We start from the raw sequence: 14760 nt of genomic DNA, 5'->3' as shown, positions 1-14760 counted from the left end.
GACTTCAGGTGCAGAACTTTTCCATTATATCTGAACGCTACTTACTGAATATAACTTTACCTGATGAGGCACGCGGGACGCTCTCATATAGAAGCAGTGAGTAACTATATAATAGGAATTACTTTCCTCGTGAACAACTGTGTATACTCTCCTCCATATTCACATACTGTCGGCTCTGTGTCCATACTGACACACAACATTACCTCGCCTGACATCGATTATGCTACATTGCATGAGACCTACGACAGATGAGGCCCACCTTTTGTCCTTCAACTTGCGGACAATATACATGTAGTTCTCACGCACCAAAACGGTTGCCTGTCTATTTTTTGTCGGTCACTAATGTTGAAAGCTAAGTTTGGTATAAAAAAGTTTTGCTTATGCCTGTTTTCACCTTTTTTGCCTCTTCGGCTCTCCAAAGATGCGTGGTAGGTGATGATACTCGTCGCACTGATGGTTGCGCTTAATGGTTTTATCTGCCAATCAGGGCACATATGTTTGTTACTTTAATGACAAGTGTGCTTTTTTACAGGTTCACAGGTTTAAAGTTATTAGGTTTTCACACAATTTTATATACATGCATAGTATGTTTATGTTGAACTTATAATATAGAATTGCAGGATAAATGCACACCATTTAATTTTCCTACTTATAGCTCTTTCCTACTTTTACTGTGCCTATGCTTATGATAACTTACTGCTCAGAGGTTAACAACCGCCCATCAGCACGAATGACATATCCTCGACAGAGTAACCTATCTTTCTAGTCCTGACTGGCGGAGTTCCACGACTTGACTACTTCCAACCTAGTCTTTCATTGGACTTGGCGACAGCCAACCCCCACGTAGTGGTGGCTGAGAGGGGGTGTACATTTTCTAGGTGTATACTCTCTCTGGTCACCCGACAATATATCTGAATTGTACTATTTGTCACTCAACAAGTGACTCACTTGTCCCTTCCCCCTCATTTAATCTGATTTTGCTATCAGGTTACCCCCTCTAATTGATAATCTGTCCCCCCCTACCCCCGACCCAACCTTTAAACCTCTCCTATCCCTCCCCTTACCATGGCCTCTCCACTACCCCTATATACTGGGTCGGGATTATCCCCCGCTACTGAAGATCTCCCCCCACAAATCCACCCAACACCATCAATTAACTTTTACTCTTTGAATATTAGAGGCTTGAACATTCCTGAAAAAAGATCCAAGCTTCTGTATACTCTACACAGAGCAAAAGCACACATAGCCCTTTTACAAGAAACCCACTTTAGATCGGATGCTATCCCCAAACTCTATAATAAATCTTTTCCTACAGTATACCATGCAACAAATGATCACACAAAATCTAAAGGAGTCTCTATATTAATCGCGAAATCTTGCCCCATTGATATCACTGATGTTCTCAAAGATCCTCAGGGAAGATATTTATTTATTAAAGGACGGGATACATAACCTCCCAATTACAATAGCCAACATATATGCCCCAAATTCTAAACAGGTGACCTTTTTTAGAGAAACGATGGCCCTTCTTACCTCATTTAAATCAGGAATTCTCCTGTTAGGAGGCGATTTCAATGTGCCCTTGACACCGTCCCTTGACACGTCCAATGGTACGTCTTGTCTAAAATATCAGGCACTGAGGGATATCAAAACACAGCTCCAAACTTTGACCCTGCACGACACCTGGCGCACTCTTCATCCAAACACAAAAGACTTCACTTTCTTCTCTCCCCCCCATTCAAAATATTCCAGAATCGACCACTTCTTCCTTTCACAAGCGGACATTCACTATGTAACAAAGGCTACTATTGAGCCTCTATTACTTTCTGACCACAATCCCATCACGGTTACACTTACATTTACAAAACGTAGCCCCAGATCCGGCATATGGCGACTTGATGATTCTCTGCTTCTTGACACTGAAAATCAGACCACAATCAGAGAATGCCTTTCCCATTATTTTCGAGAGAACTCCAACCCTGAGATGCCACATGCTTCGGTGTGGGCAGCGCACAAATGCGTCGTATGCGGAGTACTTATCTCCCTTGCGGCCAAAAGACACAAGTGCCAGAAAGCAACTTTGGATTCGCTATACTTGCGCATTCAATCTCTTGAACGCTTACATAAACGTACTCTAGCTGACACTCACCTGAATGAACTCATTGCCACTCGAGAACTTCTATTGGAAGAACTCCAAAAAACTATTCGTCGCAAATTCGCTTTATCCAACAAAATCTTCTATGAGTTTGGTAACAAGGCGGGTAAATTCCTAGCGAGAGCATTACAGACTAAAAGAGCAAGGCACACCATACATAGAATCGTAACGCCTAATGGAGACTCTATAATAGCGACGGATGCAATTGCGGAACAATTTGTAAAGTATTTTCATTCATTGTATAACCTACCACCGCCCTCTCCGACTGAGCCGACGGGAACTAGATCAGAACGTATACGAGAGTTCCTATCCAAATTCTCCCCACCCCCTATTGAATCTTTAGATCAACAGGTACTGGATTCCCCCTTGTCCAAGGAAGAAGTGCTTCTCGCCCTAAAACAGCTAAAAACTGGTAAAAGCCCGGGCCCAGATGGCCTATCTGCGGCATACTATAAAACATTTTCGGAGCTATTAATTCCTCACTACTTAAATACTTTTAACAACCTTTCCTCCCACACTCAATCCACTACTGACCTTCTACAAGCACACATCACAATGATCCCCAAACCTGGCAAGGATGATACCTTAATCCCGAACTACCGACCTATCTCTTTACTCAATGTGGACATTAAGATCTATGCCAAGATTCTCGCAAACCGCATTACCCCCTTACTTCCTCGCATGGTTTCAACTGATCAGGTCGGTTTTGTCCCCGGCAGAGAAGCCCGGGACAACACCACCAAGACCCTGAATATGCATCACTGGCTGACCACATCCCGGAACAAAGGTTTCTTCTTATCATTGGATGCGGAGAAGGCGTTCGATAGGGTGGCATGGGACTATATGTTATCTGTCCTCCAACATATTGGTTTACCCTCCAGATTGATTCAAATGATATCGATCTTATACTCCACCCCTACTGCGTGCATACGAGTCAATGGTCACCTATCGAACGCCTTCTCCATCACTAATGGCACACGCCAGGGATGCCCACTTTCACCAATCATCTTTATCCTCACCTTAGAGCCATTTCTCCCTATGCTTAGGGACAATCCGACCATCCAGGGCATTAACATCAACAACAACCAATATAAAATTGCCGCTTACGCCGACGATATCATGCTATACCTTTCGGATCCAATCACTACTCTTCCAAACCTGTTGAAAGACCTTGATGCCTTCGCTACAATCTCGAACTTTAAAGTAAACTTTGACAAATCAAAGGCTCTGAATGTTTCTTTACCTAACAAAACGGTTGTACAATGCTGCCTCAATTTCCCGTTTATGTGGGAAAGTGAGGCGTTAACTTATCTGGGCATCAAAATCCCTACTGATCTGTCCAGGCTATATGAACTTAATTTTGCTCCTGCTCTCCTTCGGTTACAACACGATCTGCATAAATGGCATGGAGGCCCTTTCTCTTGGTTTGGCAGAGTAGCCATTTTAAAAATGAATGTCCTCCCTAAACTACTATATCTGTTGCAGGCCATACCTATCGCTTTACCCAAGTCCTTTTTTCATTCCTACAAAGCCATGTGTAGAAAATTTCTATGGTCATACCGCCCTCCCCGTTTGAGCTGGGCTAAACTCATTCTCCCAAAGCTCGATGGAGGCCTGGGTCTGCCTGACCTTCATACCTACTACAATGCGACCCTCCTGGCCAGAATTATTGATTGGCATATCCACCAAAAAGATAAGGCATGGATATCTTTAGAAAATGTTTATGCCCCTTTCCCTATATCCCATTTACCTTGGATCTCCACTCAAGCAATACCTTTAGCCTGCACCCAACACCCCTTAATAGGTCCTACCATTCGTGCTCTCCATCGAACGCATAAATCTCTCCACATTAATATACCTCATGGTCCATTAACTCCACTTTCTTCGAACCCAGATTTTCCCCCGGATCTTACTGTGCCTAGATCTAGGGACTCCCTTTCAAGAAATATATATAGAGCTTATCAATTTTTTGATAAGGGGACAATGTTAACCTATCCCAATATGATTGAAAAATTACCTGAGCTACATCTTCCATTTTTCAAATTTCTCCAGATCCGTCACTTCCTTACTTCATCACAACCGACCTCACGGTGGCACACAACCCTTACTCCATTTGAATCCTTATGTTCCAGCTCAGAACCACAAAAACATGTAATCTCAATGGTGGTAAAAATGTTAAGCTCAGATCTCACCCCACAAAAACCCATTATACAACAATGGGAATCAGATCTGAAGTCTACTTTGACTTCGCAACAGTGGTCATTGATTTTTGAACACATACACAAACGTTCTATCAACGTGTCGGCACAAGAAAATCGCTATAAAATTTACTCGAGGTGGTACCGCACCCCTGACAAAGTCCATAAACTCTTCCCAGATGTCCCTACATCCTGTTGGCGATGTAATGCTCCGGTTGGCAATTTCTTACACATATGGTGGGACTGCCCTGTACTACAACCCTTTTGGAAAGAGATTCATGACACAATAATTAACATTACTACATACCGTCCTGATTTCTCCCCGGCACAATATCTGCTACACCACACGACGCTTCCATATAAAATTTATAAATCCTCGATAGTACCACACCTGATTACTGCAGCAACTCAATGTATTCCACGTCATTGGAGATCTCCAAACCCCCCTTCCATTGCAGAATGGCTCCAACAGATGGATAAAATCGAGGAAATGGAAAGATTGATTCACCAAGCTTATGATAGACATGAAAAATTCTCTCATAAATGGGCATGTTGGATACATTTCCGAGCCTCTACTTCCCGTACCACCTCGACCCCTTGTACTTGACATAGTTGATCATTGGTTTGAACACCATATGCACTAGCTTTTCTAGGAGATTGTTTGCATATTTTGTAGGACACCCCCTCTCTGCTTCCTTCCTGGAGAAATCATAACCGATTGCACTCTTCCATACGCACTTAACTCTACACTGCCGTACAATTTATAATCCCCCCCCTACTCCCCTTTTTTATGAGGCCTCACCCCCCCTCCTCCCTGACATAACCATGAGATTTCTGTACCTGACCCCTCCTTCCCCTTACTTTACCTTTACATGAATATACATGCTATACCTAAGATATGGGTACTGTGATTTAATTATTGACCCCTAACGGATCTCCTCCCATATAGCACTTAAAAACTTCCCTTCTTCAATCATCCACAGTGTGATCCCATTTGGGGTGGATGACAACACAGGTGATCCGTTGGGATACAATGCTATTACCTGATTATTATTCAGATATCATTCTGTACAATTTGATTGGAATACTGGATTCTATATTTTAGACTGTATCTTCTCAGTATTTACACGATTCCTTTATTACTTATTGATTCATCGATTGATGTTACATGAGCTTTCTGTTTTCTTTTCTTATCATTTTTTGTCTTCCTCTTCTTCTTCTTTTTTGTAATATCTTACCCTGTCATGGATATCCTGTACTCTACATACATGCAGTCAATGTATTGTATAACTTTGTATAACTTTCAATAAACTTTCTTGGGAAAAAAAAAAAAAAAAATAATAATAATAAAAAACAAAACACTAATTTGGATAATTTTTAAAGAGTAAAAAAATTTTTTTAAAAAGCACCCTGTCCCTCCGCGCTCGCAGCACGCAGACGCGAACACATATGTAAGTTGCGCCTGAAAATGTAAACGGTGTTCAAAACACACATGTGAGGTATCGCCACAATCATTAGAGCTAGAGCAATAAGTCTAGCACTAGACATCTCTAACTCTAAACTGGCAACTGTAGAAATTTTGAAAGCGTCGTCTATGGAGATTTTTAAGTACTGTAGTCTGTCGGTATTCAAAGAGTGTACGAATTTCAAAGCATGGGCATGTTCGGTATCTATTTACTCGGCATAACATCATCGTTCACATTATACAAAAAATTGTGCTAGCTTTACTGTTAAAAAAAAAAAAAAAAAGGGATTCATCAAAGTGTCTTTTGTTTTTACAAAAAAAAAAAAAAAAAGTGCGTTTGAAAGAACGCTGTGGAAATACCGTGGGACATAAAAAAATTTCAACAATCGCAATTTTATTCTCTAGGGTCTCCGCTAAAAATATGGGATTTTAAAGGCTCAGGTATGAGCACAACTGTATTAACATCTGTCAAAAGGTCTGTGTTGAATGACTTACTTCAAAAGGGTTTTGCATTCCATGACAAGTCTATGGCAGTGCAAAACCTCATTTGAAGCAGGTCAAATGTGCCTGTCAAAAAAGATATTCCGCATGTTCCCGGGGGAAAACAGATGTCAAACTGATGTCACTTGAAACAAGGTCAAAGCCCGTCGTAACAGACCCTTGGACAGGAGTTCTTGCAATTTGGCACATGCAGTGACACTCATCGCGCTAAAAAAAAAAAAAAAAAGAAAAAAAAAAAAAATGCAACAAGTCTTCATATTTCCGCAACACACAAGTTTTGTGGTTTGAACAGGGCATGTAGAAAGCAACTGTTTTTGATGATGTGTCCTTGCAGTGATGGGAATTTATTCAGTGCAGAAAAAATACAGCTACTGCAAAAATAACAAGCATTAAAGCAGAACTCTGCCCATTAATTTAATGGTTTCACAAAACCTTTAGATTCAAGCCTATTTCGGGCCAAGAATTTTGAGTATATCAATCCTTTGAAAAAGTTTACCCAAGCTGATTTTTTTTTTTTTTTGTTACAGAGCAAGATAAATATTAACCAAATACAGGCAGTCCCCAGGTTTCAAACAAGATAGGGACTGTAAGGTTTGTTCTTAAGTTGAATCTGTTCGTAAGTCGGAACAGGTACATTTTGTAATGTTTGTTTTGCTGTCTGTGCCCTGTTCAGAAGATTTAACCTCACTTTTATTTTTTATTTTTTTTGTGGAAACAAGTCTTAATGATAAAGCATCAGTAGAGCTAACTTTTTCCCATAACTTACAGGAGTGGATTTCCCTTCCTAGGGGTAGATTTCCTCTCACTTTCTGTTATCTCCCTCAGTTTGTAAGTAGGAGTCGTTTGTAAGTCAGATGTTTGTAAATAGGGGACCACTTGTACTTTTTTTTTTTATTGAAAACTACAGCTGAAGCAGGGGGAAGTCTCAGTACTATTGCTGCATCCATAATATAATCTAAAATTACCCAACAAGGAGATTAAGACTCCCTTATAGCCAATAAAATTGGAAGATTAAACTGACAGCATTTATGAAAATCCAAAACATGTTTTTGGCTAGCCTAACTTTTAAATATGAGAGATCGGTCCATTTTTATTATAAAAACGAAGCCCTGTCCAACTAACTTTGCAGCTTTATGGTCCATACACAAGATCCGAAAATTGGACGACAGAAGGTCTGACTTTTTCCGCTTAATAGTTGCAAGTAGAAATTTAACAGGTTACTAATGTCACAAAAAAAATAAAAATAAAATAATAATCTACAATCTGGCATCATACGAGGAAACATTTTTGTGCTTGTCCGATCAAATATCAGATGAAATGTCATGAACTGCTCTCGAAGCTCTGTACCAACAATCCGATTATTGTACAATCACCTAGAAAGCGGTATTTTTTGCTCAATTTTCGGATCGTGTGTACGGGCCATTACATAGCGAATTTGAACCATGTAGACGCGCAGGCTTTTACGTATTGTACATTGCAAAGAAGCACAAAACAACATGCTTTTGTACTGTAGTCCTCTTCATACATTATTGCTCATGATAAAGTGTAATATACTTACGATGTGTATTTCTGTGAAATACTGGCAGTCATTTAAGTGTTAAAAAGTAGATTAGTATTTCCAACTAAAATAAAACAAGTCAGTGCATATGCAAACCAAAGCAACATTGTGTTAGTAGGTGTAGATGCTGTGAGGGTGAACATTCATAATTTACCCTTTCTTCTAGATCATTACATTCATATCTCAGTTTATCTCGCTCCTCCTGGATATAGTACACCTTCAGATCCACAGGAAGCAAAGTAAAAAGAGTAATTAACTAGATTTTCATCAGTGCAACCACAAAATAACAGAGGGTGATTCTGCGTACAGCTCAATTTTTTTTTTTTTTTATTGTACCATTCTACAACTTCTGTAGACCAATGAATACAGTGCATCTGGAAAGTATCCACAGCGCTTCACTTTTTCCACATTTTGTTCTGCTACAGCCTTATTCCAAAATGGATTACATTTTATTATTTTCCTCAAAATTCTGCAAACAATACCCCATAATGACAACGTGAAAGAAGTTCGTTTGAAATCGTAAAAAAAAAAAAAAAAAAAAAAAAAAAAAAGTTATTGCAAAGTTAGAGTACATAAGTATTCACAGCCTTTGCCATGACACTCAAAATTGAGCTCAGGTGCATCCAGTTTCCACTGATCATCCTTGAGATGTTTCTACAACTTGATTGGAGTCCACCTGTGCTAAATCCAGTTGATCGGACATGATTTGGAAAGGCAGTGCATGTCAAAGCACAAGCCAAGCCATGAAGTTCAGGAATTGTCTGTATATCTCAAAGACAAGATTGTATTGAGGCACAGATCTGGGGAAGGGTAACGAAAAATTTCTGCAGCATTGAAGGTCCCAATGAGCACAGTGGCCTCCATCTATAAAGGGAGGAACTTTGGGACCACCAGGAATCTTCCTAGAGCAGGCTGCTCAGCCAAATTGAGCAATAGGGGAAGAAAGGCTTTAGAGGGGTGACCAAGAACCTGATGGTCACTCTGACAGAGCACCAGCATTTCTATGTGGAGAGAGAAAAACCTTCTAGAACAACGACCATCTCTGCAGCACTCCACCACTCAGGCCTGTATGGCAGAGTGGCCAGACAGAAGCCACTCTTCAGTAAAGGGCACGCGACAGCCCGCCTGGAGTCTGCCAAAAGGCACGCGACAGCCCGCCCGGAGTCTGCCAAAAGGCATCTGAACTCTCAGACCATGAGGCACAAAATGCTCCATCACATGGCCATTACCATCCCTATAGTGAAGCATGGTGGTGGCAGAATAATTTTTTCAGCTTCAGGAACTAGGAGACTAGTCAGGATTGAGGAAAAGATGAATGCAGCAATCTACAGAGACAGCCTTGATGAAAACCTGCTCCAAAGTGCCCTGAACCTGAGACTGGGGTGAAGGTTCATTTTCCAACAGAACAACCACCCCAAGCACATAGCCAAGATAAAGGAGTGGCTACAGGACAACTCTGTTAATGTCCTTAAGTTGCCCAGACAGAGCCCAGACTTGAAGCCGATTGAACATCCCTGGAGAGATCTGAAAATGGCTGTGCACCGACACTTCCCATCCAACCAGGTGGAGCTTGAGAGGTCCTGGAAAAGAAGAATGGGAGACACTGCCTAAAAATAGGTGTGCCAAGCTTGTAGCATCATACGCAAAAAAGACTTTGAGGCTGTAATTGGTGCCAAAGGTGCTTTAACAAAGTATTGAGCAAAGGATGTGAATACTTATTACATGATATTTATTTTAGGCCTCTTGCACACGATACTCCTGTTTGAGTATCTACTTTTTTGTTGTTGTATGTATTTGTGTGCAAACTTATTCTTGCATTCTTGTTCTTCATAATATGTAAATGGAAATTTTTGCACATGGAGGTGTAAATTACTAACCAAAAAGCAGATTTTTCTATTTTATTTGTACTGAAGAATGCATGGCACTTGTTTACACACACCTGTGTGCATAGGCACATTACAATTAATGGGCTGTATATTTTAGCTCAGTAAGGGAAAAAAAAAACTGCAGCTTTTTCAAGCTGCAGTGTGCAAGAGGCCTTATAAATTTGCAAATATTTCAAACAAACGTCTTTCACGTTGCCATTATGGGGTAGTGTTTGTAGAGTTGAGGAAAATAATGAATTTTTGAATACTGTAAACACAACAAAATGTGGAAAAAGTGAAGCGCTGTGAATATTTTCCAGTTTAGTTATGATATAAAAATACTTGTGCTTTGATATGTTATTTTTAATGAGTGGCTGCACACTGATCTCCTGACTGTGCTTTACTATATTTATCTATGAGGGCAAACGCAATTATTTTTAGAATAGAGTAACAGAACTTGGTTAATGGCCAGCCTTAAAGAAGTAGTAAATTACGCTTTTTAACTTGTACCTACAGGTAGGCCTACAGTAGGGCATACCGGTAGGTACAGTGTGTGTCTCCTAAACTCGTGGTGTTCAGAAGATATTCACACTTGAAGTAGCTGGTGATAATCACTGACACATGCACACTGCGCTCTGAATTGACAGCGCACCAAGTGTGCTGTCAATTCAGAGCGCCGTGCTACATGAGTGATGTCATCGGGGCCTTGTCATTCAAACAGCTGAAGAGCGAGAGCCGGGAAAAAGACCGGGTGAAGATGGAAGCACCAACAATGCTGACAGCACACCACTGGAGGGCTTCGTTTTAAAAGGCAAGTCAGTAACAATGTGCTAGTATGGAGGTGCATACCAGAACATTATTGCTTAAACTGCCAAGAGGCCCACATTTTATTTTTTATTGTAGGAGTTTACTAGCTGGTTGGAGAAAAAAAAAAAAAAAAAACAGACAGATCCCTGCATTCGCACAAGTGTTGAGGATGCAGGGACCTCCCCCGCCGTGCTATTGTATTCTGACAGCCCGACTTTCCCACTCCCCTCAGTAGGACTGTTTGACAAAAGCCAGTAGTCAACCTGGCTTCTGTTGTACAGACAGCATGTACCGAAATTGGTTGAGTTCTTGCTGTGCCAGTCAAATTTTGGTACGTGTATAGCCAGCTTTAGTGCTTCTGCAGATGGTCTTTAAAGAGAGCATCTGAGCACATCCTGCACTGGGCAATACAAAGCAACTAAATACAGCATATTTTTGGGGTATTTTGCTTGGCAAAACAGAAAAGAACACATATACAAGGAGGGGCCACCACTCATGGATTAGATGAACCCTTTAAGTACGATAGGGGTTGCTGCCCTGGTTGTAGTCAGGATTCCTATGGTCTCTTACAAGGCCATTTACACAATATATTTTTTGAGACTGCCAGGACTCTATACAAGAAGCTAGTGGGCATTTCATCCCACCAGACATGTTATTTAACCACTTCAGTTCCGGACCAATAAACACCTTAAGGACCAGAGGTCTTTTTGCAATTTCGCACTGCGCTGCTTTAACTGTTAATTGCGCGGTCATGCAATATTGCACCCAAACGAAATTTGCGTCCTTTTCTTCCCACAAATAGAGCTTTCTTTTGATGGTATTTGATTGCCTCTGCGATTTTTTTTTTTTGCGATATAAATGAAAAAAGAGCGAAAATTTTGAAAAAAAAAGATATTTTCTTCTTTTTGTTATAAGAAAAATCGAATAAACTAAATTTTAGTCATACATTGAGGGCAAAATTTATTCAGCCACATGTCTTTAGTAAAAAAAATGTCAATAAGCGTATATTTTTTGGTTTGCGCAAAAGTTATAGCGTCTACAAACTAGAGTACATTTTCTGAAATTTACACAGCTTTTAATTTATGACTGCCGATCTCATTTCTTGAGGTGCTAAAATGGCAGGGCAGTACAAATCCCCCCCAAATGACCCCATTTTGGAAAGTAGACACCCCAAGGAAATTGCTGATGGGTATGTTGAGCCCATTGAATATTTATTTTTTTTGTCCTAAGGGATTGAATAATGACAAAAAAAAAAAAAAAAATTTTTTTTACAAAAAGTTGTCACTAAATGATATATTGCTCACACATGCCATGGTTATATGTGAAATGACACCCCAAAATACATTCTGCTGCTTCTCCCGAGTACGGGGATACCACATGTGTGGGACTTTTTGGGAGTCTAGTCGCGCACGGCACCCCGAAAACCAATCACCACCTTCAGGATTTCTAAGGGTGCAAATTTTTGATTTAACTCCTCACTACCTATCAGTTTCGAAGGCCATAAAATGCCAAAATAGCACAAAACCCCCCCAAATGACCCCATTTTGGAAAGTAGACACCCCAAGCTATTTACTGAGAGGCATGTTGAGTCCATGGAATATTTTATATTTTGCCAAAAGTTGCGGGAATATTACAAACTTTTTTTTTTTTTGCACAAAGTTGTCACTAAATGATATATTGCTCACACATGCTATGGGCAGAAGTCAAATTACACCCCAAAATAAATTCTGCTGCTTCTCCCGAGTACGGGGATACCACATGTGGGGGACTTTTTGGGAGCCTAGTTAACTAGCTACCTAGCGACACTAGCGACACTGATGCAGCGTTCAGAAAAATTATCGCTTAGTGACACTGGCAAAAGGGGGTGAAAGGGTTAACTAGCGGAAATCAGGGGGTTAAAACCATTATTGGGTAGTATATCGGGGTACCTAGCGCTATAAAAAGCTGGCGGTGAACCTAAAAAAATAACTAGCTACCTAGCGACTGTAGCGACACTAATGCAGCGATCAGAAAAACGATCGCTTAGTGACACTGGCAAAAGGGGGTGAAAGGGTTAACTAGCGGCAATCAGGGGGTTAAAAACATTATTGGGTAGTATATCGGGGTACCTAGCGATATAAAAACCTGGCGGTGAACCTAAAAAAATAACTAGCTACCTAGCGACACATGCAGCGATCAGAAAAATGATCGCTTAGTGACACTGGCAAAAGGGGGTGAAAGGGTTAACTAGCGGCAATCAGGGGGTTAAAAACATTATTGGGTAGTATATCGGGGTACCTAGCGCTATAAAAACCTGGCGGTGAACCTAAAAAAATAACTAGCTACCTAGCGACTGTAGCGACACTAATGCAGCGATCAGAAAAACGATCGCTTAGTGACACTGGCAAAAGGGGGTGAAAGGGTTAACTAGCGGCAATCAGGGGGTTAAAAACATTATTGGGTAGTATATCGGGGTACCTAGCGATATAAAAACCTGGCGGTGAACCTAAAAAAATAACTAGCTACCTAGCGACACATGCAGCGATCAGAAAAATGATCGCTTAGTGACACTGGCAAAAGGGGGTGAAAGGGTTAACTAGCGGCAATCAGGGGGTTAAAAACATTATTGGGTAGTATATCGGGGTACCTAGCGCTATAAAAACCTGGCGGTGAACCTAAAAAAATAACTAGCTACCTAGCGACTGTAGCGACACTAATGCAGCGATCAGAAAAACGATCGCTTAGTGACACTGGCAAAAGGGGGTGAAAGGGTTAACTAGCGGCAATCAGGGGGTTAAAAACATTATTGGGTAGTATATCGGGGTACCTAGCGATATAAAAACCTGGCGGTGAACCTAAAAAAATAACTAGCTACCTAGCGACACTAGCGACACATGCAGCGATCAGAAAAATGATCGCTTAGTGACACTGGCAAAAGGGGGTGAAAGGGTTAACTCTAGGGGCAATCAGGGGGTTAAATCTTTATTGGGGGGTGATAGGGGGCTACCCTGGACCTAACACTAACTGTCCTGACAGTTTTTACTGTCACAACTGACACTGAATGCATTGATCAGTAAAGAAATGATCAATGCAATCAGTGACACTGTGACTGGGGGGGGAGGGGGGGCGGGGGGGGGATCGGGGGGCGATCGGGGGGGGTTTGTGTGCCTGTGTGTACCTACATGTCAGTGTAGTGTTGGTGCACACTTACTTTTACTCTTCTCCTCGTAGTCCGGTCAAAAAGACCGCCCCGAGGAGAATGACATCACTTCCTCCTTCCTGTGTAAACAATACACAGGGGAGGAAGCTTCTCATTGGCCAGGAGCGATCCAGAGGGGGTGGCCGAAAACGAACGGCCATCCCCTCATCACGGAGCGCTCCTGGACCGAATCGGACCGCCGTATCCAGCGGGAGGGGGTCCGATGGGACCCCCCACCCGCTGGAAGGCAATCACGTAGATGTACGTGATTCTGCCTGCCTGTGCCATTGTGCTGACGTACAATGGCAATACGGCGGTCCTGAAGTGGTTAAACATTCTGCAAATGATGAATTGTGCTCGATTTTAACATTTTGCTAATATAGTAGCCAGAAAGCATTTGTACATGAATACTAACCTGCATGTCTAGTTCATGGCACCGCTGGGCAATTTCTTCTTTCGCTGCCAAGGCATCATTGAGCTCCTCAGTAATCTTCTTTAACTATTCATAAAGAATCATCTATTAGTCAAGAGTAGACATGTGGGACAGTTATGAGTCATGTTCAAGTAGCTTGCATCCTTTGGAGTGAAAAAGAGAGGGTTACCTGTCGGTCAAGTTCAGCATAAGCATCTGTTCCTATTGACACTGGAGTTTCTTTGCTCATTAGCTGCAAAGAGGTCAAAGAGGGTTAAAGAAAAACAGGCTCCAAAGTGTTAAAAACTCTTTCCCTAATCTCACAAATGAATTCACAGCAGCATGTTCCATTGGTTCACATGACATACATTTTAGGAAAACAAGAAGGAACTGCATAAATTATTGAAGTAGCACCATGTAGCTAATATGGGAAGGTGAGAGCTTAGCCAGGGCTCTGGCCTCATGGGCCCTGAACACATGCAGAAAAAACAAGTAAAGCATGTCCAAAGTCTGGTACCATTTACAGTGTAGAAAAGATAAATGACTGGTTGCTAGGGGCAAAAAGGCATTCATTTCGGACACTCTTCATACTTAAAACCCAGTGCAGGGTCTTTATAACAG

The 14760-nt window shown here is 41.3% G+C and overlaps 1 protein-coding gene across 5 annotated transcripts in view; it reads right to left on the bottom strand.

The window, feature by feature from the left end:
• Window positions 1-14760, bottom strand: part of HOOK3 (hook microtubule tethering protein 3) — a 121102-nt gene that overhangs the window by 60930 nt on the left and 45412 nt on the right. For 3 of the 5 annotated variants that reach the window (XR_013272186.1, XM_077475413.1, XM_077475414.1), the window contains exons 7-9: window positions 14330-14392; window positions 14143-14226; window positions 8032-8094 (exon numbers count right to left, since the gene is read on the bottom strand). Coding sequence is in view for 4 of the 5 variants with exons in the window: in XM_077475413.1 (XP_077331539.1) it covers window positions 8032-8094; window positions 14143-14226; window positions 14330-14392 (210 nt within the window). In the remaining variant the exon portion in view is untranslated. The remainder of the gene's footprint in view (window positions 1-8031; window positions 8095-14142; window positions 14227-14329; window positions 14393-14760) is intronic. The other 2 variants (XM_077475415.1, XM_077475416.1) reach the window with 1 other exon arrangement.

Source organism: Lithobates pipiens, unplaced genomic scaffold (assembly GCF_037356315.1).
Source record: "Lithobates pipiens isolate NorthernLeopardFrog02 unplaced genomic scaffold, aLitPip1_a1.2 Scaffold_13, whole genome shotgun sequence".
NCBI lineage: Eukaryota > Metazoa > Chordata > Amphibia > Anura > Ranidae > Lithobates > Lithobates pipiens.
The sequence above is the reverse complement of the archived record's forward strand: the minus strand, read 5'-3'. Positions and strand labels throughout refer to the sequence as shown.